At 41.6% G+C, this 27,291-nt stretch overlaps 1 protein-coding gene and 1 long non-coding RNA gene across 3 annotated transcripts; both read right to left on the reverse strand.

Moving 5' to 3' along the window:
- Positions 1 to 9,376: 9,376 nt before the first annotated feature.
- Positions 9,377 to 13,437, reverse strand: LOC121142040. Its single transcript, XR_005879065.1, has 2 exons — positions 11,038 to 13,437; positions 9,377 to 9,746 (listed from the first exon to the last, which is right to left on the reverse strand). It is a non-coding gene; the product is annotated as an uncharacterized LOC121142040 (long non-coding RNA).
- Positions 13,438 to 16,484: 3,047 nt separating this feature from the next.
- Rnf6 (ring finger protein 6) lies at positions 16,485 to 27,092 on the reverse strand. 2 transcript variants are annotated; one of them, XM_040751359.1, is made up of 5 exons: positions 26,829 to 27,092; positions 26,083 to 26,165; positions 23,271 to 23,466; positions 21,828 to 21,923; positions 16,485 to 19,216 (listed from the first exon to the last, which is right to left on the reverse strand). In XM_040751359.1, exons 3-5 carry the CDS (start codon positions 23,446 to 23,448, stop codon positions 17,490 to 17,492), a joined length of 2,001 nt encoding a protein of 666 aa, XP_040607293.1. In that variant the 5' UTR covers positions 23,449 to 23,466; positions 26,083 to 26,165; positions 26,829 to 27,092; the 3' UTR covers positions 16,485 to 17,489. The 2 variants fall into 2 exon arrangements, with proteins under 2 accessions (XP_040607293.1, XP_040607294.1); XM_040751360.1 differs by lacking the exon at positions 26,829 to 27,092 and adding an exon at positions 26,518 to 26,674.
- Between the last annotated feature and the right edge of the window lie 199 nt (positions 27,093 to 27,291).

Raw genomic sequence — 27,291 nt, forward strand, 5'->3', positions numbered from 1 at the left:
AATTCTAGTAATAAGCTAGTAGAGTTATATATTATCAGAAGCATATATAATACACACAATTATCATGAGAATTATATGCCATATATACAATGTATAAAGTATATATTTATTTAGTCTAATAATTATGACAATGTGTTTAATACAAGAAAAAAGAAGCCAACGGGAAATAAAAGACTGAATTCTAAAATTGAAAACTCAGAAAAGCAAAACAGCTGGCCTCTAGCTCTTGCCTCTAACTCAGAATAAAAGGGCTGACCCATGCATGAGTTCTTCACAAAGTCTCAAACTGCTGCCTCTCCTCAGTGTGGCTGGAGAACGATGCCTCTATGAGACTTTGCTTCTGTCTTATATACTTCCCTAATGTTGAGATTAAAGGTATAAGCTATAGTTCTCTTTCAGACTTATTCACTCTTGTGTAGATCTGGGTGGCCTTGGATTCACATAGATCCATCCATCTCTTAATCCTGAGTCCTAGGATTAAAGGTGTGTACCACCATCTCCTAGCTTTGGGCTGCTTGTACTAAAGGTGTGTGTCTGGCTTCTATGGCTGGGGCTGACTTTGCTTTCTGAATCCACAGACAAGATTTAATAAATCATAAACAATATATCACCACACATAAAATCAAGGGAAGGGGCACTTTCAAAATCTTTTCATAAAAGAAGTACTACCCTAATTTCAAACCATATAAGACACTTTAAAAAGATCCAAGTTTTAGGCAATATCCTTAACTGACAAATTGGAAAATCCTGAATGAAAGTAAGAGATCGAACACATCCAATTCAACACTACATTGACAAGACCGTACTTCAGGATCAAAATGCCTTTAGCCAGAAACACTAAAGGTTTGTCCATGTACACAAAATGTCAAAGAGCATAGGATACACATAACACTGAGGTAAATTAGATATTAATAGTATGAAATGCCTTTTTCAGGAAAAAGCTTGGAACTAGAGAAAGTGTTACTTCAAACATGCCAGTTCCACAAACACAGGTATCACATTTTGTTTCATAAAGATCATGAGCAGGCAAGGGGATAGCCTTGAATAATAGGAAATACTTGTCAAATTCAATGTCTGGGGAAGTGAAATGTAGCAGATAAATATGAACAAAATAGAGTAAAGCCAGATATAAAAGTCATGCTCAAAAGCCAGGCATTGGTGGCACATGCCTTTAATCCCAGCACTTGAGAGGTGGATCTCTGTGAGTTCAAGGACAGCCTCCAAAACAATACAGAGAAAAGAGAAACCCTGTCTCGAAAAACCAAAAAAAAAAAAAGTCATGCTCAAATTCCTCATCCTATACAGTTAATATATACCAATAAATGTGTAAAATACACAAGAATATAGGCAAAAAATGACAAAGAAAAGAAGTGTATAAAGGGAACATAACTTGTAATTAAGAAAATGAACTCACCGGGCGTTGGTGGCGCACGCCTTTAATCCCAGCACTCAGGAGGCAGAGGCAGGCGGATCTCTGTGAATTCGAGGCCAGGCTGGACCAACAGCCTCCAAAACAAAACAGAGAAACCCTGTCTCGTAAAACCAAAAAAAAGAAAAAAAAGAAAAAGAAAGAAAGAAAATGAACTTGAAATTAAAACTGAAACCAATAATGTAAATAATGAAGTAAATAAATGCCAAATGCTAAAAGCCCAAACTGAAAACCAGGGAAACAAACTCACCATGGCCAGATCCAAGAGGTTGGGGAAAAGGCCAACTGTCTGGGGAAACGACTCAGGCCAACTGCTCTCCCAACCACCAACTGCTTCTCTGAAGAACAGTCTAAAGCCAGCCTCAGGCTGGGCCTGTTCATTGGCTAGTATCCACCACCCCTTACAAGGACTCCGTGTGATGTCACATGCAATGGACCAATCGAGGCTCAGAAAAAAAAAACTGTCCTTTCATATTCTTGCCCCCAAGGAAAAATGCCTTAGCAGAGAGGGCTGCTCCCCATCCCCACCCCACATCTGTTACTTTCACAGAGGTCAATATAGATTCATTGCTGTCACAAGTCACACATTGACCATATCTCTCCCACAGTCCCTCTGAATATAATCAATGAGCTCTTCAAGTAACCTAAATTTCAGATCCCATCGTCTGTAATGTAGCATAGATCTCATATTAACCAAACCTGCTTCTTGGTGTTGCAGCAACTCCCTTTCCCCTAGAAACCTTGAAGTTCATGGAGTCATACTTTGTGTGGTGGGAATAAAACTCCTTCAGACACCCACTGAGTGTCCATCATTACTAACAACCTTTTGTCTCAAAGGAAGATCTGTCATAGAATCACTTTCCTCCTGCAAGCTCTGGCTGTTCCCTCCTTCCCCTGCTAAAAAAAGAAAATACATCCGAAACAGAGGGAAATAATAAATCAAAGTAAAAATTAAAGTCTAGGAAATAAAAATAAACAAAACCCTCTGAAAGTATTGAGTATCAAGAAAGACTTTAACAGTGACCAAGACAATTCACTGATAAATTCTATAATCTCAACATCTAACAGCAATGTTCTCCAAATATTTCAGTAGCCTATAATTCCGAGGAAAGGAACATTTCCATTTTTTTCATAAGAGATGCATTATCCTTATTCTCAAACCAAATAAATAAAACACAAAGAGCCCAGTATCAGGCAGTGTCCTTGACCATATAGACTAGAAAGTCCTTATTGAGAGATAGCTCAGACCAAATTCAACACCACCTTGGAAGACCACAGTTCATGATCAAAATGCCTTCACCCAGGAGCATTAGGATTCGTCCACACACACAAATTGACATACAGTACAGCATACATACAACACTGAGGTAAGTGCTATAATCAGACATCAAATGAATGGAATGTCTTTTCAGGAAAACACTTGAACAGAGGATAGAAACGTTCTTCTTTGGAAGTACTTGTCACATTCAATGGGTGGGTAAGTGAAATAGAGCAGGTAAATGTGATCAAAATGCAATATAGGCAGTTAATGTCTACCACTAAATATGTAAATTACATGAAAACAAAATCAAGAAAAGGAGTTGATAAAAGGAAAATGAGGTGAAGTGAGGAAAAAAAAGACTTATAGGCAAAAATCAAACCCCAAGCCCATGATGTAAATAAAGAAATAAATAGAGCCGGGCGTTGGTGGCGCACACCTTTAATCCCAGCACTCGGGAGGCAGAGGCAGGCGGATCTTTGTGAGTTCGAGGCCAGCCTGGTCTACAGAGCGAGTTCCAGGACAGCCTCCAAAGCCACAGAGAAACCCTGTCTCGAAAAACCAAAAAAAAAAAAAAAAAGAAAAGAAATAAATAGATACCACATGACAAAAGCCCAAACTGAAAACTTGGGAAATATACTCACTATGACAAGATCCTACAGGTTCTGAAAAGTCCAACTCTAGCAGAAGCAACTGATTCCAGCTGCTCAACCCGCCACAACCAAATGCTTCTCTGAAGTTCAAAGACAAATTCCAATCCTAGGCAGTGCCCTTTTCTTGACTGATATCTAGCTTACCTCACATGAACTCCGTGTGATGTCACATGTGATGATCCAATCAAGGCTTGGCAAAATCCACAAGGATTTTCAATTTTTTTTCCACTTAGATTCTTGTCTCCAGCTACCATACTACTAATTTTTCTCATGGTTATGATCTAATAGTTGGCAAAAACCTACTTACAGGAGGTAGAGTTTATTTTTATCCTCAGATTTATTAAGCCAACATAATGGGAGCAATTAATGGCATGGACATCGGCAGATTTGTACAGGTGGTTACATGGCATTTGTAATCTCAATGTTCTTCTAACATGCCCCTATCCTCTCCAAGTAGCATTAGTGCCATCTTAAGCATGTTTCTCTAGTCAGACAGTGTCAAGTTACATTTTCAGTGCCGAGACTGATACATTCAACATGTGGTTCTTTCTCTTTCCTGCAGTTCTCTCTCATTTATTTAAAAGCATGGAATACATGACCTTGAACTGACCGTGTTTAAGACTATCATGTCCTCCTTCAATGAACAGCTTTCAGAATTGATGCACACACACCTCAAAATATGTAGATGCTCAGTAGGCTGAGGTTCTTGGGGGGTCAGAGAATGGAGCTTGCCACTAGCTAACCATAATGCTCCCTGGATCAAATCCCTGCAGTTTCTATGTTTCGGGAAAACACTGTCTTCCAAGCAATGCCCATGCTCTCCTTACATGCTGCAGTTAGTAGAAACATCTCCATTTATGCCTCATCTCTGCTTTCTTTGGCTCTCTGGTCACCATCATAAGATACCCTGGTGTTCCAAAATAGTGTCTTCATTTTTGCTTGTTTGTTTATTTTGAGACAGTACCTTTCTCTAAAGCCCTGGCTGGCCCAGAGCTTGCTATGTAGACTAGGCTACCCTTAAACTCACAAAGATCCATTAGCCTCTGCCTCCCCAGTTCTGGGACTAAAGGTGTACACCACCATGCCTGAAATCATCCCCAATTCTTAATCTAATAGCCATAATTTAAAAAAAAAACAGCAACTCAGCCTCTATTCTCCCCAACTGTTTATGCCACTGGCAAATATAATGCAGAACTAGCCTAAGAAACAGCAGCCCAAGACCCTGTAAATTTTTTTCTTATTTCATGTGTATGGGGTTTTTATTGCATGTACATATATGTACAGCATATGCATGTCAGAAGGTCAGGAGTGGGTGACAGATGTCATGTCGTTATAGATGGCTGGGAACCAATACGGGTCCTCTGCAAGAGCAACAAGTGTTCTCTCTCTCTCTCTCTTTTTTTTTTTTTTTTTTTTTGGTTTTTTGAGACAGGGTTTCTCTGTATTGTTTTGGAGGCTGTCCTGGAACTCACTCTGTAGACCAGGCTGGCCTTGAACTCACAAAGATCCACCTGCCTCTGCCTCCCGAGTGCTGGGATTAAAGGTGTGAGCCACCAACGCCCGGCTAAGTCTTTTCTCTTAACCTCTGCAATAAGAACCAGTGTTCTTGGCCTCTGAGCCATCTCATTAGCCATTGATTCTAAGGCCACTTGAATCCATTCCTACTCTTCACAGTCTTGAAGAATGTTCTAGGGCTTTTCTTTTCTATTCTCATGGAAGAACTGTTGAAGTCCAACTTCAGCAGGGTTCAGGTCCCAAAGAGGAAGTGTGGAGTAGAGGGAGACTGAATGCACTTCTGAGGGTTCAGCACAGTAGCTCTCTCTCTCTCTCTCTCTCTCTCTCTCTCTCTCTCTCTCTCTCTCTCTCTCTCTTTCCCTCCCTCCCTCCTTCCCTCCCTCCCTCCCTCCCTCTCTCTCTCTCTCTCTCTCTCTCTCTCTCTCTCTCTCTCTCTCTCTCTCTCCAGAGACACTCTTTATTTATATAGCATATTGACTACATAAGTATTTTGGCAGGCATCAGAGCCCCGGATATCATTTTCATTTCCCCATTAAATGTCTAAAGAGATAACAGTCTTACCTGAAACAACACCTTTGGACAGCATCAGTCAAATCTGGAAGTTACAAATTTTTCAAGGTCTACAAAGTATAGGAACTTTTGTTTGAAAAATGGCTGTTCATTCAGTTACAATATGTTGAACAGTCTGAAACTATTTTTCCCTTAATCAAGTTACATGCAAAATAATTTAATCTTTTCTAAAATGCAGGCCTTTAATCCCAGCACTCGGGAAGCAGAGGCAGGCAGATCTCTGTGAGTTAGAAGCCAGCCTGGTCTACAAAGCGAGTTTCAGGACAGCCTCCAGAACAATACAGAGAAACCCTGTCTAGAAAAAACAAAATTCTCATAATAAGCATTAAACTGGCTGATTATAGCATTCTTGTTGTTGTTCTCTAGTTTTATAGTAGTGGCATGTTGTTTTCATCATGTTTCCAGAAAGGAAGACTCTGATATCTCCTTTTTTAATTCCTCAATATAAACTCCAGTATAGGACAATGGATATACTTGTAACATCTTGTATGCAGAGCTGAGCGAGAAATTTCTCAGAATCTACCCTATTAGTACTACGGTCTTTGGAGTACAATTCAGACTTCCTCCGTGACTTTGAAGCAAAGAACCCCTGCCTCAAATTTTTCTCTCTGACACATGCATATATTTCCCCAGGGGCTGCATAAACAGAAAACCCCCTATTATAAAACATCTGTTTCTAAAGTGAAAGCAGAAGATGTCAACCCTGAGACCACAACACCCTCTGCTCAGGACTTGAGCCCCCCTTGTGTCACCGCCTGCCCCAAACAACAGTTTTTCCCTGTGCAAGAGGGGGTTTCCATTTAAGAAAAGACTTTGAAATAAAGGCTTGAAGCCATGCCATATGGATAGCAGACACCCATGTTTATATAGGTTATGCAGTGTTTTGAATGAAAATGTATTGAGTATACACAAGAGTCTGCTGCTTAAGATCAATAGATACTTGTTAAACAAGTGGTGTTTGTTTGATATGTTTTCAGTGGCTATAGATATATACATGACTCCTGCAGGAAAATTGTCTTTCAATTTGAACTCTAGACTTTTGGTCCAGTTGCACCTATGAAAAAGACCATCACCATATCTGAGAATGAAGAATGGAAGAGACTTCAAACACTGCTGTCTCCAACATTCACCAGTGGAAAACTTAAGGAGGTGATGATGGAGAGGGTATTTACTTATGGGATGAATTCAGGACAGGTAGAAAATGAGCCCACAGTCCCTTTTCTAGGATTGCTCCTCTCAGTTACAATTCATACAAGATGATCTTTTGTCTTCATGCCCTGGGGATCCATTATAAAATCCATTGTAACATCCCACCCTTGCTTCCTGGATGGGGGTGAGCTGTCTTTCTGAGACCTGAGTTTCCACATTTAGCAACAGATGCCGTTCTTTGTGCTTAGATGTTCCCCGTCATCGAACAGTATTGAGATACGTTGGTGAAAAACTTGAGACGACAAGAAGAGAAAGGGAAGCCCTTTCTCATCAATACGAAAGAGTAAGTGGTGGTGCAGCTGATGGAACTGTGACTATCTTAGTGTCCCCTCAGCTCTAGGAAAAGGCCATCTGCAAACTGACCACAGGTAAAGGCCCCATCTGTGAGTGTGATAGGAGTCTTGACCCCACTGATGATCCAGCAGGAAGTTCTGACTCTGTGGATCCTTGCCTGGGTAGCTTGGGGCATGAGCTGCCTCAGATGCTGATGCCGATTCTCATATCTCTCTCCTCAGGATCCTTGGAGCTTATAGCATGGATGTGATCACTAGCACATCATTTGGCATGAATGTGGATTCCATCAACAACCCAGAGGATCCAAGGAGATCTTAACACGTGTGGATTTTCTTGACCTATTTCTTCTCTCTGTATGTAAATAGCTACTTCCTCTCTTATTTTTCTTCCTCCCAAAATTCTTCAACCAAATTACCATCATTCATCATTACTGAAGTACAATTCATATATAAAAATAATGTATTCACAACTTGTAATTCAATTTTTGCTCATACAAGGCAATGTGTATCCATCACCAGGGATGATGCCAGGGAACATTTTATCCAAGAAAACTTGCACCTTATCATTCCTGTCTTCCATTCCTCCTTGCCATAAGAAACACCAGTTCACTCTTCCTGTAGATCTGCCTATTCCTGGCATGCCATAAAAAGGCAATATAAATATGTCACAGAATATGTAGAATTTAGTAACTAGCTTCTTTCATTTAACATAATAAATCCAACAGAACCATTTGTTGATACCTGTATGTTCTGTAGACAAATTAAATTCTGTATCATGTGATGGTCCTCAAGTTATTTTCAGTTTTGGGCATTGCAAATAAGCTGTCATGGACATTGGCATCTGAGATTATGGTTGAACATTTGTTTTCATGTTTTCTGGGTAAGCTCTAGGAGTGGAATTAGTGAATTACATAGGACTTCTGTGTTTGACTTATTGAGCAAGTGAGACGTTTTTCTTTTTTAATTTATTTATTGTGTATACAGTGTTCTGCCTGCATGCCAGTGGAGGGCACCAGATCTCATTCAAGGTGGTTGTCAGCCACCATGTGGTTGCTGGGAATTGAACTCAGGACCTCTGGAAGAACAGTCAGTGCTCTTAACCGCTGAGCCATCTCTCCAGCCCCAAGAAGTTTTTCTTTTTCTTTTTTTTTTTTAAGATTTATTTATTTATTACTTATACAGTGTTCTGCCTACATACCAGAAGAGGGCACCAGATTGAATTGTAGATGGTTGTGAGCCACCATGTGGTTGCTGGGAATTGAACTCAGGACCTCTGGAAGAGCAGTCAATGCTCTTAACCTCTGAGCCATCTCTCCAGTCCCCAAGAAGTTTTTCTTATATAGATGCAGCATTTAATTTTCTGGTTAGGAGTTCATGAGGACTCCCATTCAAAACTTTGGGTTGTTGTTGTTTCATGATGTTCATTTCAGCCTACCTAGTAGAAATTCAGTAGTATAGCACCATGAGTGTTGGGTTGTGCTTCTTCCAAGCGATAATAATACTCCCCACTTGGGAAACATTATTGTCTTTCTTAGATGAACATCTATTCAAACTTTGCTCCTGTATTGCTGAATTGTTTATGTGCTTGTCATTGAATTGTAAGACTGGCATGTGTATCATGAATAAGTCACTTTCCAGACCAAATCACATGGTCAGAACTGATTCATGAACATTACTATGTGCAGTACTTTCCTTAAACCTTTTTCTTTTCTATGTGGACCTGGTTGTTCTGGAACTTACTATATAGACCAAACTGGCCTTGACCTCACAGAGATCCACCTGCCTATACCTCTAGAATGACAGGATTAAAGGCGTGTTCTCACTATGCCCATGTTAGACCTAGTTCATTCACTCATTTTTTAAAAAAATTGTATGCACCATCATAAAATGTAACCCTATCTCGTTTTTGTGAAACGGGGTTTCTCTGTGTAACAGCTCTTACCATCCTAGAACTCAATTTGTAGATCAGGCTAGCCTTGAACTCACAGAGATCCACCTGCCTCTGCCTCCTGAGTGCTGGGATTAAAGCTGTGTGTCAGCCACCACCACCTGGCAATTTTTTCTAAGAAGAGGAACAAAGAATGTAAATGCTGGGAGGTGAAGAGGAACATATTCTTCTGGACATGAACAGCTACCACACTCTCAAACTCACAGCAATTCACAAGATCAAGTCAACCAATATTCCCTTCATAGATATGGGAGATGCTTTCTAGAGCCATCCTTTTCTGAGGAACTTTTGGCAGCTAATAGCTAATGCTTCACTGGATGGCCCCACACCCATGCACATGAGGGCAGCACTGCAGAGTCTTCTTAAACAGCATAAAGTTGTAAAAGGGATGTCTAGAGGGGCATACTGTAGAAACTGGAGAGGGAATATCAGGAGTGGGGTGGATATGTTATTTCATTTTATTTTGAAGTGATCAAATAATAACAAGTCTTTATTCCCATATTATTTTTTAATTTTGTTTTATTTTGAATTAAGTGTGTGTGTGTGTGTGTGTGTGTGTGTGTGTGTGTGTGTGTGCGCGCACACACACAATATGAGAGTTGTGCCTCTAGAGTTCAGTAGGGGGAGTTGGATCCCTTACAGCCGGAGTTGCAGTTATGAGCCATTCAATGCCATGTACTGAGCACTGACCTCAGGTCTTCTGTAAGCAGCAAATAGTCTCAACCACTTAACCATTTCTGCATATCTTGAGTGTTTTACATTTCGATGAGTTATACAGATAACTATTAGTCAACATCACTTTGAGACCTTCCTTTGAATTGAATGGAAATACAAGTGGGTCCAGGAACTTAGTTGTAGATGTATTTCATTTCTGTTAAGTGAATAAAAATATTGTGTAGATTTTTATTATACTTTCTCTTCTTCTCTATACTTATATTTCCATTCCTACATATCTCTATTTTTCCAAACTGGCTAATGGACTTTTTTTATGAATCTGTAAAAAAGATGAAGCAAAATCACCTTGAAACAAGTCAGAAAGAAAATGTGATATTACTCTAAGAATGCTCACGGTTTGGTCATGTATTAGGCTGTAACCCCTTTCTCTAAATGTTCATCATTGACATTTCACTTTCTGCTTTCAGACCTGAGTGGATTTTCTTCACCTGATGATGAACTCCAAAGGCAAAGAGCCCCAGAAAGGTAACTCAGGGTGCTTCACTCTGTGTGGATCAAGAAACCCAGGAAAAAGAGGGTATCAGGACATGTGTGGGGGAGAAGGGGCTGTCCAGGATGAAGCTTCTGACAAACTTCACAAAGACACCTGTAGATGGTACCTATGGTGTCCATGAGAGCCTTCTAGAAGTGCCCTGGTATAAAAGGACCAGATACTCTAAGGCATTCACAGAGAAGCATTTTGTGCACAGAAGTCCTCAGTGATGCTGGGTTGTCTGTCAGAGCCGACTCAGGTTCTCAGCCCCTTCCCATCCCACTGATTCTGGATCTCTGCCTGGGCCCTGATCAGGAAGCAAACTTTTCAGCAGTGGGTATGAACATGGGAGTGTGTGACAAAAAACTTCAAAATTCTCATGTGTATTCCATATTTCTAGTCATTATCCAACATAAGACTTTTCAAGTCTTATTTGCTTTTTAAAAAATATCATTAAAATACATATTCATTTCTGTAAGTGTGATCTTTTGCATCCTCTGTTACTTTCATCTTATGATTAGTTATTTTGCATTTTAAATCACCATGCATGCCCACTCGGGGCCCCTTTATGTGGCTTCCTGAGGCCTTTGCATCATCTGTTATTTAATTTCAATGGCTAAAAGAGACTTTAATTTTGGAGTGTTTTCTGGTCAAAGTAGAAGTTAGAAGTACACAGATTTCCTGCATATACTCCTCTACCACAGTGAAGCATCTGCAGGACAAACTCTCAACCATTTTCTATTTTTTTTTAACCAAAATCCTTTAACTTTGTTTTCCTTGAAGGAAAATCATTTGACATTCACTAATAGGTAAAGTATTTGTCCTAGTTACTCATGCTGCTTCTGTGACAAAACACTAGAGGGTGTCAGACACCTGTGCTGGAGTCAAATTCAGCTGGACAAGAATAGTCTTAAGTGCTGAGCCATCCCTCCACCTCAGAATTAACAATACTTACCGTGAGACATCCGCAGCAGTTCAGCTCCAAGTCCACAAATGTCCATTGTGCCATCCTGGTGGAGGGGTGTGAGAACCCCAAACGGGCAGCTCTTGGGGTCTTCATGTCCCATAGCCTGGTCTTCATCCCTGCGGTGTCTCCAGGTTCAGCAAGGAGAACAAGAGCAGCATTGATCCTTATGTATACATGCCCTTTGGGAACGGACCCAGGAATTGCCTTGGCATGAGGTTTGCCCTCCTCAGCATGAAACTGGCTGTCATCAGAGTCCTGCAGAACTTCACCCTCCAGCCTTGTGAGCAAACACAGGTGAGGACGAAAACTCTCTACAAACTCTATTAATTGCGAGGTTTTTGTTTCTTAATTCAGAGTTTTACCTACAGAAAGGGAGAATTATCATCATTTTATGAAGTCTTGTATGGAATAAAGAATTGGAGTAACACGTGACCCAGGAGCTTTAAGGTCCTTCCACTCTGGAGCAGTAAGTCTGTGTCTAGAAAAGGCACACACAGAAATCATTTAGAGTTCATGCAGATCACCACAAAATGACTGAGTACAGTATCTCTGAAATCGGGTCCAGGTTTAAACTGTGTGACTAACTGGAGACGGGAAACTGTTGCACACACTCATAGCAAGGAATGATCACCTTGCCGTGGTCTGTGAGTGGTGGGCTTCACCAGGACTTATTTCCCAGGAGTCAGGGGCTCCCAACACTGGCTGTGCTTTTCACTTTGTAACTTTAAAAACTCCCCATGCCTAGTCGCCTGAGATACATGGAGATAATTTACCCAGAGCGTGGCTTCACAGATCTGTACTGGCTGCAGTGCACACCGATCTGAGCATTATTATAGTATAAAGAATGCCAACCCTTCCTGACCATCCTGACCCTTGTTCTCACTTTTTTTGTTTTGTTTTGTTTTTTTTTTTGTTTTTGTTTTACGAGACAGAGTTTCTCTGTATTGTTTTGGAGGCTGCCAGTGCAGCCTGGTCTGGAACTCACAGAGATCTGCCTGCCTCTGCCTCCCAAGTGCTGGGATTAAAGGCGTGCGCCACCACGGCCCGGCTCACATCTTCTTAAGTGCGCTACATGAAGACTTCTTTTACGTTCTCTTAAGTCTGTCTTCTACCGTCTCACCACTTCATCGTGTCCTCATACTTCAAGTTGAAATAGGGACTAAACCATTCGAGTGAGCGAACTGGCCATGGCCCATCCATTCTTCTGCTCTAGTGCTCTCTGCTGGCTCTTTTCATCACTAAGTCTATGCACCCAATTTTGTTCTCTGTATTGAAGAATTATGTCTTTGAATTTCAACTGACTTTGGTTTCTTATTTACTCTACCATGTAAATAAGAGTATTTCACATACTTTAAGGAGTATTTTAGAATTTGTTCTGGACATCTTAAGTACACATTTAATCAAATTTTAATTTTTATATTTAAAATCTTGTTTGTGTAAGCATACATGGGCATATATGCCTATCTTTCTGTGAATGTATGTCTGGAAAAATATACATGCATGTTGTTAATAACCAAACAATACATTGAGATAAGGTGAAATGTTGCCCCCTCCACAAACTTAAAGAACAACTGTCTTTATTTTCAAATAATGCAATGAATGATAAGTTTATATCTAAACTCATGTATGTAACAAGCAGCTCTTCCCATCAATTGTCTTTTCTTTATAGGTCATTCAACAGAGGTAGTTATCACCTCATTTGTCACCTTGGGCAGCTGTATAGCCATCCTGTATATGTAAACAGTGGTTGAGAAAGATGGACAAAGGTTTTAACCTTGAAAGCAGGCAGGTCTCAAGCTGCAGTCACCCATAAGCTGATATTCTTCAGTTTCCTTATACCGTTTTCTACCCTCTACTGCACCAGCTTACTCTGTTGGCATCATCCCTTCTTCCATAAGACTGAAGAGACTGAGGCACAATGATTGGTGAAAACTCTGGATGGCTCAGAGTTCAGCATTCACACTGCTTGGGGGCTAAGAGCAGATGTTAGGAAACAAGGCTCAATGCTCCCTTCAGTTCTTGCCCACCATGAAACTGAACAGGCATAACTGGACTGAGACATTGAGTCGGGCCTTAGAGGTGGAGTGTTAGCCATCTGTCAAGGGTTACCTTGTAGGAGTCAACAGTGAAATTTTAACTTTATGCTGACCATCAAAAACAGTTTTCCACATACTTAAGTGTGATCTAAAGTTTAAGAGCTCAGCCTTTTCACTTCAATTTGAATCAATGAAGAACACAAGTCAACATATTCTCCCCGCCTAGGCTCTACATTCAATAGACTATCTTGCACCAACAGAGAGACTTGAGTGTCTTCGCCACCCGATCCTAATGAAGACGCATATATAAAGAATTCAAGACACACCGGGCGGTGGTGGCGCACGCATTTAATCCCAGCACTCCGGAGGCAGAGGCAGGAGAATCTCTGTGAGTTCGAGGCCAGGCTGGACCGACAGCCTCCAAAACAATACAGAGAAACCCTGTCTTGTAAAACCAAAAAAAAAAAAAAAAAAAGAATTCAAGACACATCAAGCCAAAAGTGTTTAACGTATATAAAGTATCACTGTCCTGAATGTGTTTGTTCTGCTTTGCTCTGTGATTGCTGGTTCATTCGTTAATTCTCAATGTGCTTCTTCAACTACAGATACCCTTGAGATTAAGCAAGAAAACAGTTTTTCAACCAGAAAAGCCCATCATCCTGAAAGTTGTGTGAAGATGAAATCACAAACGGTTTATGAATTTCCCTCAAGATTTCGGTTTTCTCCCAGGAGGCTGTGCCACACAACATCTGAGAATCTAATTTGCCTTTGAATAAAATCAGCTTAATTGCCTTGATGACTAGGTGGTCAGTAATTCACCAAGCATGCTCAGTGTTTGTGCTGAGCATCATATGTTGTGTGATTTAAAGGAAATGATTAAGTTGATGATAGAGATTTTTCTCTGATTCTAAGTGGACCATCCTCATCGAGCTCCAGTTTGCTATCTGCATTCTGATTGTAATAAGCATCTCTATAATTTTATCAATCATTTTCAATAAAACTACAAGTACTGTAGTGATTCTGGTAATATGTATCAAAAGTTGTTTATATTTTGTAGTATTATAAATAGAAATCATCTTTCCAAAAATATGTGATGCCTTCCTGTATGTCAATGGGGGCACTAACACAGAGTCCATGAAAATGAGAAACTGCGTTTCTGATCATAGTCACTCCTTATTTGGATCTATTTTGGTCTCCATTTGACTTCTCAAGTTTAGTGTTCACTTTGATTTGTCACATTGCTTTAAGTTCTATTTACAGTTTATGAAATTTCAAGCTTTTCAACTATAAGTAAAATGGGGTCTAGGGAGATGACTGAGCAGTTAAGAGCACTGCCTACTCCTCCAAAGGACGCAGGTTCAATTCCCAGCACCCACACGGTAGCTCACAACTATCTGTAATTCCAGTTCTAGGGTATCTGATACCCTCACAAAGACATACATGCATGCAAAACATCCTTGCACATAAATTAAAAATAGTTACTAAGATGGGTGAAGTTCTTCCCACTAGGTTTGACTTATTTCTACCTGACGTTTATTTGGGCAGAGATCATGTTTTTCTTTTGTGATCCATCTTGAGCTCCTCCCTGTCGTACAACAGTGAACATAAAAATGGCAAACTGGTCAATATATTGGGCACCAAAGGCTAAAGTATGCCAGTCATACACAGTATCAGAAGCTTCCTGGGGTTGTTCCATTTCAGTTTTCACCCTCCCATTCCCTTTGAGTCATTTTACTCTTCAATCACTGCACGGGGCACCTCAAGGCGTCTACATATTATAATGGAAGAGCAAGTTATGGTAAATTCAACTGAGATCCAGTAGTACAGGGAGAGTGTCTGCAAGGAAAGCTGTCTTGCCCGCATGGGTGTGGGGAGTCCACCAAGGGGTGTCTACACAATCAACAAGTAGAATGCAGAAAACCAAAGCCAGGTATGGAAAGCATCCATGATTGAGAGGAAATGGATGAAGTTGACGCTATAAAAAAGTACTGATCGGGCTGGAGAGATGGCTCAAAGGTTAAGAGCACTGGCTGCTCTTCCGGAGGTCCTGAGTTCGATTCCAGCAACCACATGGTGGCTCACAACCATCTGTAATGAGATCTAGTGCCCTCTGCTGGCCTGTGGGCATACGTGCACTCGGGTCGCGGTATACATAATAAAAATAAATCCTTAAAAAAAAAAAAGTACTGATCATGAACTCTCTCTGTAGACCAGGCTGGCCTTTAACTCAGAGATTCATTTGTCTAAGGAGAAATGGGATCAAAGGCATGAGCAACCATGGCTCCAACAACTCATTTAAAGAAAATAATTTAAGGGGGACTTGCTTAAGTTTCTGAAGCTTAGTGCACTCTTATCTCAATGGGGGCATGGCAGAATGCAGACAGACATGGTGCTGGAGAAGAAGCTGATCCACAGGCAGCAGACAGAGAGATGGCCTGGTGTGAGCTTTTGAAAACTCAAAGTCCACTTCTAGCGAAACACCTTCTCCACATCAAGGCCATTCTGGGAATTGAACTCAAGATCTCTGGAAAGCAGCCCAGGCTCTTAACCGCTGAGCCATCTCTCCAGACCTATCAAGGCCACATCTACTCCTTCCCAAGAGCCCACAAACTGGAAACCAAGCATTCAAATGTATCCAACAAAATATGAGGGTTTTTTTCTTTCTTTTTACCCTACCTTTTCTTTATTCATTCTCATAATTTTTCCAACTAATCAGGTTAGAGGAGGTAAAACAAAACCAGGCCCTAATCAACTTTCTTTGACTCATGCTCCATAAACCTACAGAAGTCGCCGGGCGTTGGTGGCGCACGCCTTTAATCCCAGCACTCGGGAGGCAGAGGCAGGCGGATCTCTGTGAGTTCCAGGCCAGCCTGGTCTACAGAGTGAGTTCCAGGACGGCCTCCAAAGCAATACAGAGAAACCCTGTCTCGAAAAACCAAAAAAAAAAAAAAAAAAAAAAAAAAACCTACAGAAGTCATTTACTCCAAAGTCCTAACTTTAACAAAATCATTCCCTTTGGTGGACACACCCTGTGTTATTTCTTGGTGTTATATGCAACTAACCTTACGAATTGAACATAGTCACTAACTGAAAAGTTAAACATGTAGGCATTTCTAAACCTCTCACGATTTGACAAGAAGTATTTTCTTGTAGTTTGCCCAAGTGGTACTCCACACATGAAAGAGACCTCTGTCATATAAGCAAACTCCAAAGTAAAAATTGACTTGTTCCTTCTAAGAGCAAATGTCTTTTCCATGAAGACAGAGACTTGGCCTGTCTGTCACCTTGTGAACCCTCAGCATCTGTCACTTCACTTGCCACCCCGTGTGGAATTAAGTATTTGGAGGTGAATAGCCACAATGGAACAGAGAGAAATGAGTTCACACACAGTCTTTCACATTTACTGGTAGAAATAGACTTTTAATGCATACTTCGTGTTTATATAAACTACGTTCTTTTAAAGGGTTTTATTTTATTTGGAGCTTTTTGGCATCCAAATTAACATATTTTCTATGCATTTCACTACTTAATAGATTTTAAAATATTTTAAATTTTAAAACTAAATTTGAGAAATCAAGCATGCTGTAAACCCTACCTAACCCCGAGAAGTGTTTGTACTTCTAAAAAAGTCACAAAAAAGATGAACTTAAACTATGTCATAAAATTTTCCACATTCCATTTACGAATAAAGAAATACTAGGTTCATTATTATATATCGCTTGTTCTCTAGTAAGTCAGATTGTCAGACACGCTTCAGTAAACAATCTCTACTTTAAACCTGGATCTTAATTCACTTCCTCTTAGAGATGATCTTGTCAATGTTAACCCTGTGTCATATGCGATCTAAGCCCCAAAGCTTAAGTTAGTTTCAAACTTGTAGTTTTTTGCGTGGATATGTTCACCGTAGTTACATATCTGCATACACACATACAGTGTGCTATGTGTTAAATTATTTCAAGTAACTTAAGTATATCTAGCAGACATTCAGCCAAACAGTCTACAAAGACTTAGACAGTAGTGTCCAAACATAGCACTGAGCTAAAACTGGAAAACCCCAGCAAAACCTACTGCGGTATTAAGAGAAAGAATCAAGATTCCTAACATACTGAGTTGTGCAGATACAAAAGTGCTTAGCATGACAAAATTACCAAAATAAAAACATTTTGAAGGTTATTTGGTTCTAGCAATATTAACTATTCTTTACTTTTGGATAATTTAACATCTGCATTTTAAATTTTATATAAACAACCTCTTTGTAACAAGTTTAAAAAAAAAGCACACAAAAAATAGTGCAAACTATATCTGACAGGTTTTTCATCTTGGTTACCTCATCACAAGTAACTCAAGAAGTGTTGACTATGTGACTTCAACAACATACAGTGCTGACCAGATAGATCCCTCATTTCACCCATTGTTTGAAGCCCCAAATTCTAAAACAGGCTGCCGGCAGACAGGACAGGTGCAGTTCTCTGACAACCAGCGATCAATACAGTGGATGTGAAATTCATGCAGACACGGCAGCTGCCGGAGCTTGTTCCCAGCCACGTAGTCGCTGATGCACACACTACACACTTTACCTAACTCACTGTCAACCCCGTTTTGTTCATAGCTCCTGGTAGAAAGATTGTCAATCTGTTCTTTGGTTAAGCCACGAATTGGATCATCATCGCCTTCATTCAGTAAGAAGAAATGAGCAAGGCGCAGAATGGGTAATGTCCCAGACTCAACTACACTGTCTGCCCTTCGTAACTGCCTTCTATTCCTACTGCCACCGTTGCGGGCCTGTGGCGAGGCGGGCTCACTTACATCTAGCATTTCAACACTGTCTTCTTGGGCCTGCCTGGCTTGTGAGGAACCTCCACCCTGCTGAGCACTGTTAGCCACATCCATGTTATTAAGTTCTAGGTACAGCTCTGGTAAACGCTGACTGCTTCTTTGATTCTCTGACTCAGGCTCCACCTCCATTAGAGAACTCAGCTCTCCAAACCCAGTCATAATCTGCCTTAAAATTGACCGAAGAGCCACAGAGGATGGCTCAACCACCTCGTTCTCAGAAATCCTCCGAAGAGGAACTGTTATGGTACTCACATAGGTTCGGACACCTGACCTCTCTAAATGAGAAACAGTTCTGTGAAAGCCCCCACTGTTGCTTTCAACTGTGCTTTCTGCCAATCCTGCCCTAGATCGGGTTCTATTTGCGATGCTATCTCTATCTCTAGTTTCTCCAGGACGAATCCTTCTGACTTGCAGGTCTAATGTGATTGCTGGATGGCGCTGTGTGGCAGTTGAAGACCTGTTGGATTCTCCTTCCTCTACTGTTATTCTTGACACAAGTCTTGAGTTGGACAGTGGCATATAAACGGTACCTCTGCGTGCTCCATCTTGTTCTAAAAAGACTTGAGTTACACCTCTACGCCGAACAGACCTAACCCTACCAGTTTGCCTTTGGGAATTGTGATAAACAGTACCATTCTGTCTCTGAATCGGGGACCGGCTTCGACTACTGAAAGCGGGACGTAATCTTAATGGCTCTAATCTTTGGTTTGTGTTCCTCACTGTCACATTACTTCTAGCCCCATTTTCCCAAATATGTGCTGCTCCAAACCGCTGCCGTTCCCTTTGCCTGAGATTACTGCCATCTGACTGGTTTGTGTGAGTGCTGATAACATTAGTGCGATGGCCACTAACTCTAGGAACACCAAGGGCTCCTCCAATTCCATTTCTTAGCCTTCCTCGTGCTGAGAATGCTCCTCGAGCTGAAACCTGCCCCCTTGCACCATGCCTATCCCCTGGACCACTGGAGTCACGACCACTGGAACTCAGGGAGGTTTGGCTTCTCGTTCGCATAGCTACAGGACTAGATGATCTTTGCTGCCTAGGATCTCTGCTAACACCTGACAGAGGAGTGTCTGTATAATCCTCTTCACGAGCTTCAGAGCCTCTGTTATCAGGGTTTATGTGGATTTCCAGGCTGAACCCAAACTCTCCACTGTTTGGGTTTGTTCGACTCACAGCTCTCCAACTTTGGTTCCCATTCTGTCCACTTCGAGTCACATTTCCAGTGCGCCGAAAATTGTTCAGCCATCGTAGCAGGGAATCTTCATCTGAATTTTCTCTAAGGTTTTCTGAGTCTGGAAAGTAAATCAAATCAACTTAAGGTCAATTTCTATAATGATAAGACCTTATCTTTATTAAAATATTGCAAGAAAGACAGTTGTATTGAATTTAACAATATCTGTATTATTTCAATGAATGAAAAAAATCAAACTTTTAAAAATGTATTAAAAGCACATTAAAGAAATTAAAACGTGGGCCTATGACATCACTCAACAGGTAAAGGCACATGCTACCAAGCCTAACTGACATTACAAATTGTCTTCTGATATACACACACATACAATTATGTTTAAAGAAAAAGTCTACTTTCTAGACTCAGGAACCTTCACAAACTGACACCTTTGACAAGGTCCAGCCAAGACTCATGTGGACCCCATAAAGCAATCTCCCCCTTGGAGAGCTGTCCGACTCTGCAGCCCCAACTGAGTAATGCTAACTCTCCCCTCAACCTGACTCCACCCTTCTCCTGCTTTCAGAGCACCCACCAGCCACCTCCATCCACGCAGCTGGCCCAGGGTGGATTTAGTGAGGGACCTCTTCCCCTTGGCTCCAACCCCTTAGAATTTCCCTCGGTACTCAGACCAACTTGAGATTCTGGCCCTGGGTACTAAAGACACACAGTAAAAAAGAACATCTAACAATCTAGCCCCAGATGCCCAGTGCTCACTGCAAAAAAAAAAAAAAAAAAAAAAAAAGCTATAGAAAAAAAAAAACAAGACAATGTCTGCAAAAGACAAACAAAAAAACCCAACTGTTCAAAGTACTCCACAAGACAGAGGGAACTGACACACCCAAACTCTCTTTATGAAGCCAGTTTATTCTGATACCAAAACAAGAAATGACACAGACAAAAGAGAACTAAGGCACAAATAGTACTCAAAAAGGTTATGTTCTACTTGAAGGCCATCTGTTCCCATGCCAAATGGACAGAGAGGACAGTGTTCTTGAACAGAGGTGATCTCTCTGTGCTCTGGGATTAATGGATGAGTGCCTCAGCTGCTGGGACAGTAAGCACTGTGGAAGGTGCTAAACTAACAGCACTGCCCGAATCTGAGGAAGTTAAGAGCAGCAACTCATTTTTTTTCTTCTAAAATTGCTTCATCTGAATACAGAACAGTAACTAGGACTGACTATGCCCCGAAAGACACATAATGGCAAAGGTTATCTCTCTCCTTAGACTTGACTGATGGGCCAGGAGCCTGAAGGATCAACACTTTTACTAACCTTACCTTGTAATCTTGATTGTTAATCTTTTATCATGTGTATTGCTGGTGCTCACAGCCACTACTTCTACACTGGGACTCTGAATTCCACTATCCTTATTGCTAAGTACAACAAACACCAAGGTTTACACAATAGTAACACCACTTCAAAGGCTTTACATGAAAAGATCAAGGCTGAAAGTTTCATTATGAGAAAGAGACGCTAACTATATCAGATGGAGGCACAGCTGAGCTGGGTCTTTGCTTCCAACCGAGGCTTTAGAAAGGCCCTAGAAGGTCTCTCTTCTGCCTTCTTCTGGGCTGGCAGCTTTTCCTTGAGAAGGGATTAGCTTTCAGAACTGAATTATGAAGGCAGATTTACTCCTTGATATAAGTGATAGGTGTTTTAAAGATTTATATAATGCTTAGAATACTGAGATAGGTTTTGAAAAAATTTAAGGTTTTTATTCATAATAGGTTAAATATGTATCTGAATTCTTGAAAGTTTTCCTGTATCTGAACCAGGAGAGTTGCCTTAAGAGCTAAAATAACAGATGATAATCCAATTTCCCCACTATTTCTTGTTATGTCTTTCTTTACTTTATGAACCCAGGGGTCTTAGGCTTAGACAAAGACCACTCAACTCTAAACATGGAACTTAAAAACCTTCATCATAAACTTAAAGAAAAAAAATTTATGTATCCAGAGTAATGAGTAAATCATGCTACTGAGCCTCCAATTTCATGGATGTAGATCTCTTTAGCTGTGTGCATCTATCCCCGAGTACCCAAGAGCCAAGAGACTGGAAAGAAGCCACTGGGAAGGTGAGGGGAGAAAGAGCCTAAAACAGGGCATGTAAGAGGACATGGGTAAAATGTAAGCAGAGTAAATACTAGGGGCAGAAAGACTTCAGGGAGGTGATTTCTTAAAAAAAATGTCACCTTCTACATCTTACATTAAAATCACATCAGTTACCCTACATGAAACTAGGAAACTACTGCGCCACCAACGCCCGGCTGATGGTGCACGCCTTTAATCCCAGCACTCGGGAGGCAGAGGCAGGCGGATCTCTCGTGAGTTTGAGACCAGCCTGTCTACAGAGCGGGTTCCACAACAGCCTCCAAAGAGAAACCCTGTCTCGAAAAACCAAAAAAGAACTTCATTTGGCTAGAGGTTGTAGCTCAATGAGAAAATATTTATCAAGTACATATAAGGCCCTGGTTTCTCTCAGGGAGTTGGAATAAGAGGTAAATGTATATAAACTATTCTGTGTACATAAACTTCCAGAAGGCAATATATGTACAAAAAACACTCCTAAACTTATTCTTCTGCCGTCTGACCAACAGGTCTACTACAGAAGACAGTCTGTTCATGTCTGCTACTGCAGCAGTCAGGCCTGCTCTTACAGAGTGACCACCAGTACCTCTGTCACTTGTCCCACTCCTTGAGTCAGGCTGGGATGCCAGTTGTTCCTTCGCTCTATCTAAGCGCTGCTGTAGCTCTTCTGATGTTATTTCTCCTGAAACAATGAAAGAGCATTCATTTAGAATTTTAAATTACCCAGTTTTATGAGAACTCATGAAATACAAAACTAGCAGCTGGGGCCAGTGAAATGGCTCAGTAGGTAAAGACACTTACTGCCATCCCTGACAATCTGAATTCAAAGAACCATGTAGAAGATTCCTGCTGACTGCCTTCTGTGCCCCCTCCCCCCTCCACACACACAAATGCAAGATGAAATTTTTTAAAAATGTAGTTTAAAGATTAAAAACCAGCCGGGGGTTGGTGGTGCACACCTTTAATCCCAGCACTGCAGAGGCAGAGGCAGGCGGATCTCTGTGAGTTCAAGGCCAGCCTGGTCTACAGAGCTAGTTCCAGGACAGCCTCCAAAACAATATAGAGAAACCCTGTCTGGAAAAACCAAGAGTTAAAAAGAAATTAGGAAAGGAGTAGTTTTAGGGAAATTTTCAAGTCTTTGTGCTTGAATTCTACTCCAATATTTTATTATATGAGGCACCAGCATACAAATATGCAAACACACACACAAATTTCAGCCAGTTTATTGTAAATTTGAAAAAAAAAAGTTTAGAGAGAACACTGACCTTCTAGGTGGTCAATATCTGGCTGAATGTTACGCCTCAAATTAAGAATTAAGTTTTAGGCCGGGCGTTGGTGGTGCACGCCTTTAATCCCAGCACTCGGGAGGCAGAGGCAGGAGGATCTCTGTGAGTTCGAGGCCAGCCTGGTCTACAGGACAGCCTCCAAAGCCACAGAGAAACCAAAAAAAAAAAAAAAGAATTAAGTTTTAAATAGTATCTTATTTATACAAATATTATGTATGAGAAATGCAGAGCTAGGAGTACAGTTGAGTTATAGAACACTTGTCTAGCATATACAAAACCCTAGGTTCAAATCCCAACCCGATCAACATGGAGGATGGTGGTAGAGGGTGGTGAGAATTATACACAAAAACATTCGTTTTATTTTGGGTTTTTTTGTTTTTGTTTGAGACAGTGTTTCTCTGTGTGGCCTTGGCGCTCTTTAGACCAGTCTGGCCTCGAACTCAAAGAGATCCGCCTGCCTCTGCCTCCCAAATGCTGGAATTAAAGGCGTGTGCCACCACCACCTGGCACCACAAAAACATTTAATGCTTATGTAATTAACTTTTTAAAAAGTTTGGCATGCATATAAATCCATATATACAGTACTTTCATGTATATATAAAACACAGACGGCAGTGACTTTATTATACTGAATAATTCCTAGACTTACAAAATAGTGCTCAAAGGGAGGCATTCTCATTACTCTGAAATTCCTCCTTTCAATGACAGAAATAAATGTGTTTCCCTTTGTGCCTATTTCTTACCAGGGGTGCCTAAAAGGTTATGGTCTCTCATTAGCCGATAGTCTTCATCACTCAGCTCATTTATAAACTGATAATAGGCTTCTTCTCTGTGGAGACGCTCCTGCTGCCATCTTCTCTCATTTTCTTGAAATGAGATCTCTTCTCCACTACCACTTGATCTAGATCTAGAAGGATTCATGCTGAGACTCCTAGTTTCCTGTTCAAAGAATACACACATTCAATGTATTAGTCTTGGACTAACATAGCTGTGCACTTTTCTGTTCTTCTTGCTGTTGTTTGTTGTTTATCGAGATGAGCTCTTACTATGTAACCCTGCTTGGTGTGGAATCCATTAGGCAGGCCACTAAGAATCCTTTCGACTGCGACTCATATCTACCTTTAGAGACTTATATTGAAAGACCCCTACCCAGGACCCCCTAGGAAAAGAAAAGCAAGGCCAGGCCGTTGCCTAATGAAAGAAACCCAGACCAGGTGTCTCACCCTCAAAACAGGATGTCTGTGATCACTATAGCAGTCATGGGACCCGGATAATAATTGCTGAAGCGTGCTGGGAACTTTCATATGACAATACTAGAAAACCTAGTCCTTGGCAACTACCCTGGCCCCCAATTGTGTCTGATCACTATAGCAATCATGGGACCCGGATAATAATTGCTGAAGCGTGCTGGGAACTTTCATATGACAATACCAGGACACCTAGTCCTTGGCAACTACCCTTGCCCCCAGTTGTGTCTATGATCACCATAGTAGTCATGGGACCAGGATAATAATTGCTGAAGTATGCCTGGGTCTTTCATAAAATAACACCAGGAAACTTAGTCCGTGGGAACTACCCCTGCCCCCAAGATGAGCCTGTTACTTATGTAACCATTGAAACTCTATAAATATTGTACTCCCTGAAAGCCCGGTATGCTCTGCACCCGAGTTGCAGTAGCATCCGCAGGCGCCTGTGTACTCAATAAATCACCTCTTGCATTTGCAGCCAGTGGTCTGGCCCCGGTTCTTGGGCAGAGGGTTCGGTTCAGTGCCCGGCGCTTTGATGCTGAGGTTTTTCAATATGAAGCAGAGTTACCTTTCCTGATCTCATCATCAAGGTAGGTTTCTGTTTCTCAAGGACAGCATGTATATGTAGCCCCCACATTCAAAACACCTGGGACTAATCATTCCAGGGGGAAGGATGGTAGCTGGTACAGAGACAGACATAGCTCTGATGTGCTTTCACAACCCTCTGAGCCATTCATGGCATACTGTTTCCTGTTGGTTTTCAGTATTAGGGAGATCAACTGACTCTCTTCAGTAGACACAGGAGGCAAAACTATTTTCATCTCAATAAAATGCAATGAGATGGTGGTGGTCATATTACATTCATAATTTTTTCTGGAAGGAGTACAGTACAACATCACCTACAAATGTGGTGAACTATATTATATTCTTAAGTGCCCTAGGGTGCATGCAACAACCCTTTGCATATAAAGAACACACAAAATTCAAAATAAAAATTTAACACTATGACAACTTCTATATCCAACCTTTTTGAGACAAAGAAAAAGTTTTAAAAGATATTCAGGCCGGGCGTTGGTGGCGCACGCCTTTAATCACAGCACTTGGGAGGCAGAGGCAGGTTAGTAGCTGAGTTTAAGGCCTATATGGTCTACAGATCAGGTTTCAGGACAATCAGGTTCCACAGAGAAAGCCTATCTCCAAAAACATATTAAAAACAAACCAACAAAAAAGAGACAAAAAAAAAAAAAAAAAAAAAGAGAGACAAAAACCTAATTTTAGGGCCGGGCGTTGGTGGCTCACGCCTTTAATCCCAGCACTCGGGAGGCAGAGGCAGGCGGATCTCTGTGAGTTCAAGACCAGCCTGGACTACCAAGTGAGTTCCAGGACAGCCTCCAAAGCCACAGAGAAACCCTGTCTCAAAAAAAACAAAAAACAAAACAAAACAAAAACAAAAAACAACTAATTTTAAAATGCAAAGCTAGGTAGGTATGGTAGCACCTGCCTTCATTCCCAGCACTCAGGAGAAAGAGGCAGACAGATCTTTGTGTGTTCCAGGCCAGTCTGGTCTACAGAGTGAGTTCTAGGACAGCCAGGGCTACACTGAGAAACCCTGTCTTGAAAAACAAAAAAGGAAAGATTCACTCAAGATGCTAATTAATAACATTACAAACTAAAAGTTTTCTGTTTGCAGGGTAATTAGCAAAGGGCACATTTGGTGGCTACAGCAGTCACCTGGATTTTTATTTTTTTTTATTTTTTGGTTTTTCGAGACAGGGTTTCTCTGTGGCTTTGGAGGCTGTCCTGGAACTCACTTTGTAGACCAGGCTGGCCTTGAACTCACAGAGATCCACCTGCCTCTGCCTCCCGAGTGCTGGGATTAAAGGCGTGAGCCACCAACGCCCGGCTCCACCTGGATTTTTAAACAGATGTTTAAAAAGTAGAAACCTGACCCAAAAATATGTATGTATGTGTATATATATATATATATATATATATATATATATATATCAAGCTCCTTGGATATTATTCAAAACTCAAGGCCAGCCGGGCGGTGGTGGTACATGCCTTTAATCCCAGCGCTTGGGAGGCAGAGACATCGGATCTCTGTTGAGTTAGGAACCAGCCTTGTTTCAAGAGCTAGTTCCATGACAGGTTCCAAAGCCACAGAGAAACCCTGTCTCAGAGAAAAAACAAAACAAAAAAACAAAAACAAAAACAAAAAAAACCAAGGCCTTCTCCTCCAAGGCAAGGCAATAAATATTCTTGGATAACTACCATAAGTAATACTATAAGTAACCAAAGTGAATACCTTATTTTCCTTTTAACATCCTTTTAACATATGAAACTGTATCCATTCTTCTGTAGTTTGTGTCCTTTTTGAGAACTGCTCACCTGAAGTAACAAAAAGAAAAAGTTGACTTATTCAGTAACTGACATTTTGAAACCTGGGAACACCTGGTAGTCGCCTGCAAGGCCAAAGCTAAATTCTCCGAAGGTACGCTATATGTCCACCTAGGAAATTAGAACTTCATTCAATTAGATAACAAAAACCTGCCAGAAGGCCTCTCCTCCTACACCGTCACTGTTCAAGTACTGTGCCTCCTCCTTTCCCAAAGGCCTTCCGATCACGTTCCCATCTGGGTGTAGCTAGGGGGTTAGGCGAGGAAGTTAGGATAGTTTACTTCTAAACCTGTACTTGCTTGTCAACTGCCCCCACTATCCCGATACCGATTCCTTTTCTTACCCTGTTAATAGAGGCCTCGGGGTGGGGGTAGAAGGAAGTCACCACTCGAATAAACAAACTGGACTCGGAACCCGACCAACCTCACCTCAATCTAGCCTCGGGTAACGCTTCCCCAGCGACCTACATTGACATTTGGGCCAATCGGCAACTAGAAAAGCTCAACCAGCAAGCAGTTAACCAATGGGATAGGAGGTAAGTGCTCCCACCCACCCTAGCATGTCCTGCTTTCCGAGGCGTCTCCCGGAAGTAGTAGGGAGACCCACAAGATGACCCTTCCCCCTGTACCCGGCGCCCCCTCTCCCCGACCCCACCTCCAGCGGGATGACCCGCAGTTGTCCTCTCCGAGGCCGCGAGGAGGCGGAAGGTTCTGCGGCCGAGCCTTCGAAGGCTCCACGCCCTCTAATCGTCCACTGAGGCGAGAAGCTCAGAATCTCTGCTGCTGTTCGGGGTCGACCCGCCGTAGAAAAAGCTAAAAGAGAGGAACATCCAGTGTTGGGCCTTCTCTCACTACTTAGGAGAAGAGAGACGCCCCACCATCCGCACTGAGCTCACCGGTGCGTCTGGAAACGGCACCCGCCGGAAGCCGAGCCGTGGCGCATGAGTTCCACTTCCGCAGTGCGCAGGTCCGACTGTCTCGGGCTCCTGTCTAGGCTTTGAGCGCAGATGGCGGCTCCCAGTTCCGAAGATGGGACCTCCTTTCCACGCTTTGGAAATTCCAGCTCCTCCTTCCATGTTTCAGTACCCGTTGACAAAGTCTGGCAAAAAGCGAATCTG

The sequence above is a fragment of the Mesocricetus auratus genome, unplaced genomic scaffold (genome assembly GCF_017639785.1).
Source record: "Mesocricetus auratus isolate SY011 unplaced genomic scaffold, BCM_Maur_2.0 Super-Scaffold_100008, whole genome shotgun sequence".
NCBI classification, from domain to species: Eukaryota; Metazoa; Chordata; class Mammalia; order Rodentia; family Cricetidae; genus Mesocricetus; species Mesocricetus auratus.

Coding starts and splice junctions, on each gene's coding strand:
- Rnf6 (XM_040751359.1), bottom strand. CDS start 23,448: ATGAATCCTTCTAGATCTAGATCAAGTGGTAGTGGAGAAGAGATCTCA. Junction 21,924..23,270: donor TAACCTTTTAGGCACCCCTG/GTAAGAAATAGG, acceptor TCATTGTTTCAG/GAGAAATAACATCAGAAGAG. Junction 19,217..21,827: donor GAGTGGGACAAGTGACAGAG/GTACTGGTGGTC, acceptor TTTACTTTCCAG/ACTCAGAAAACCTTAGAGAA.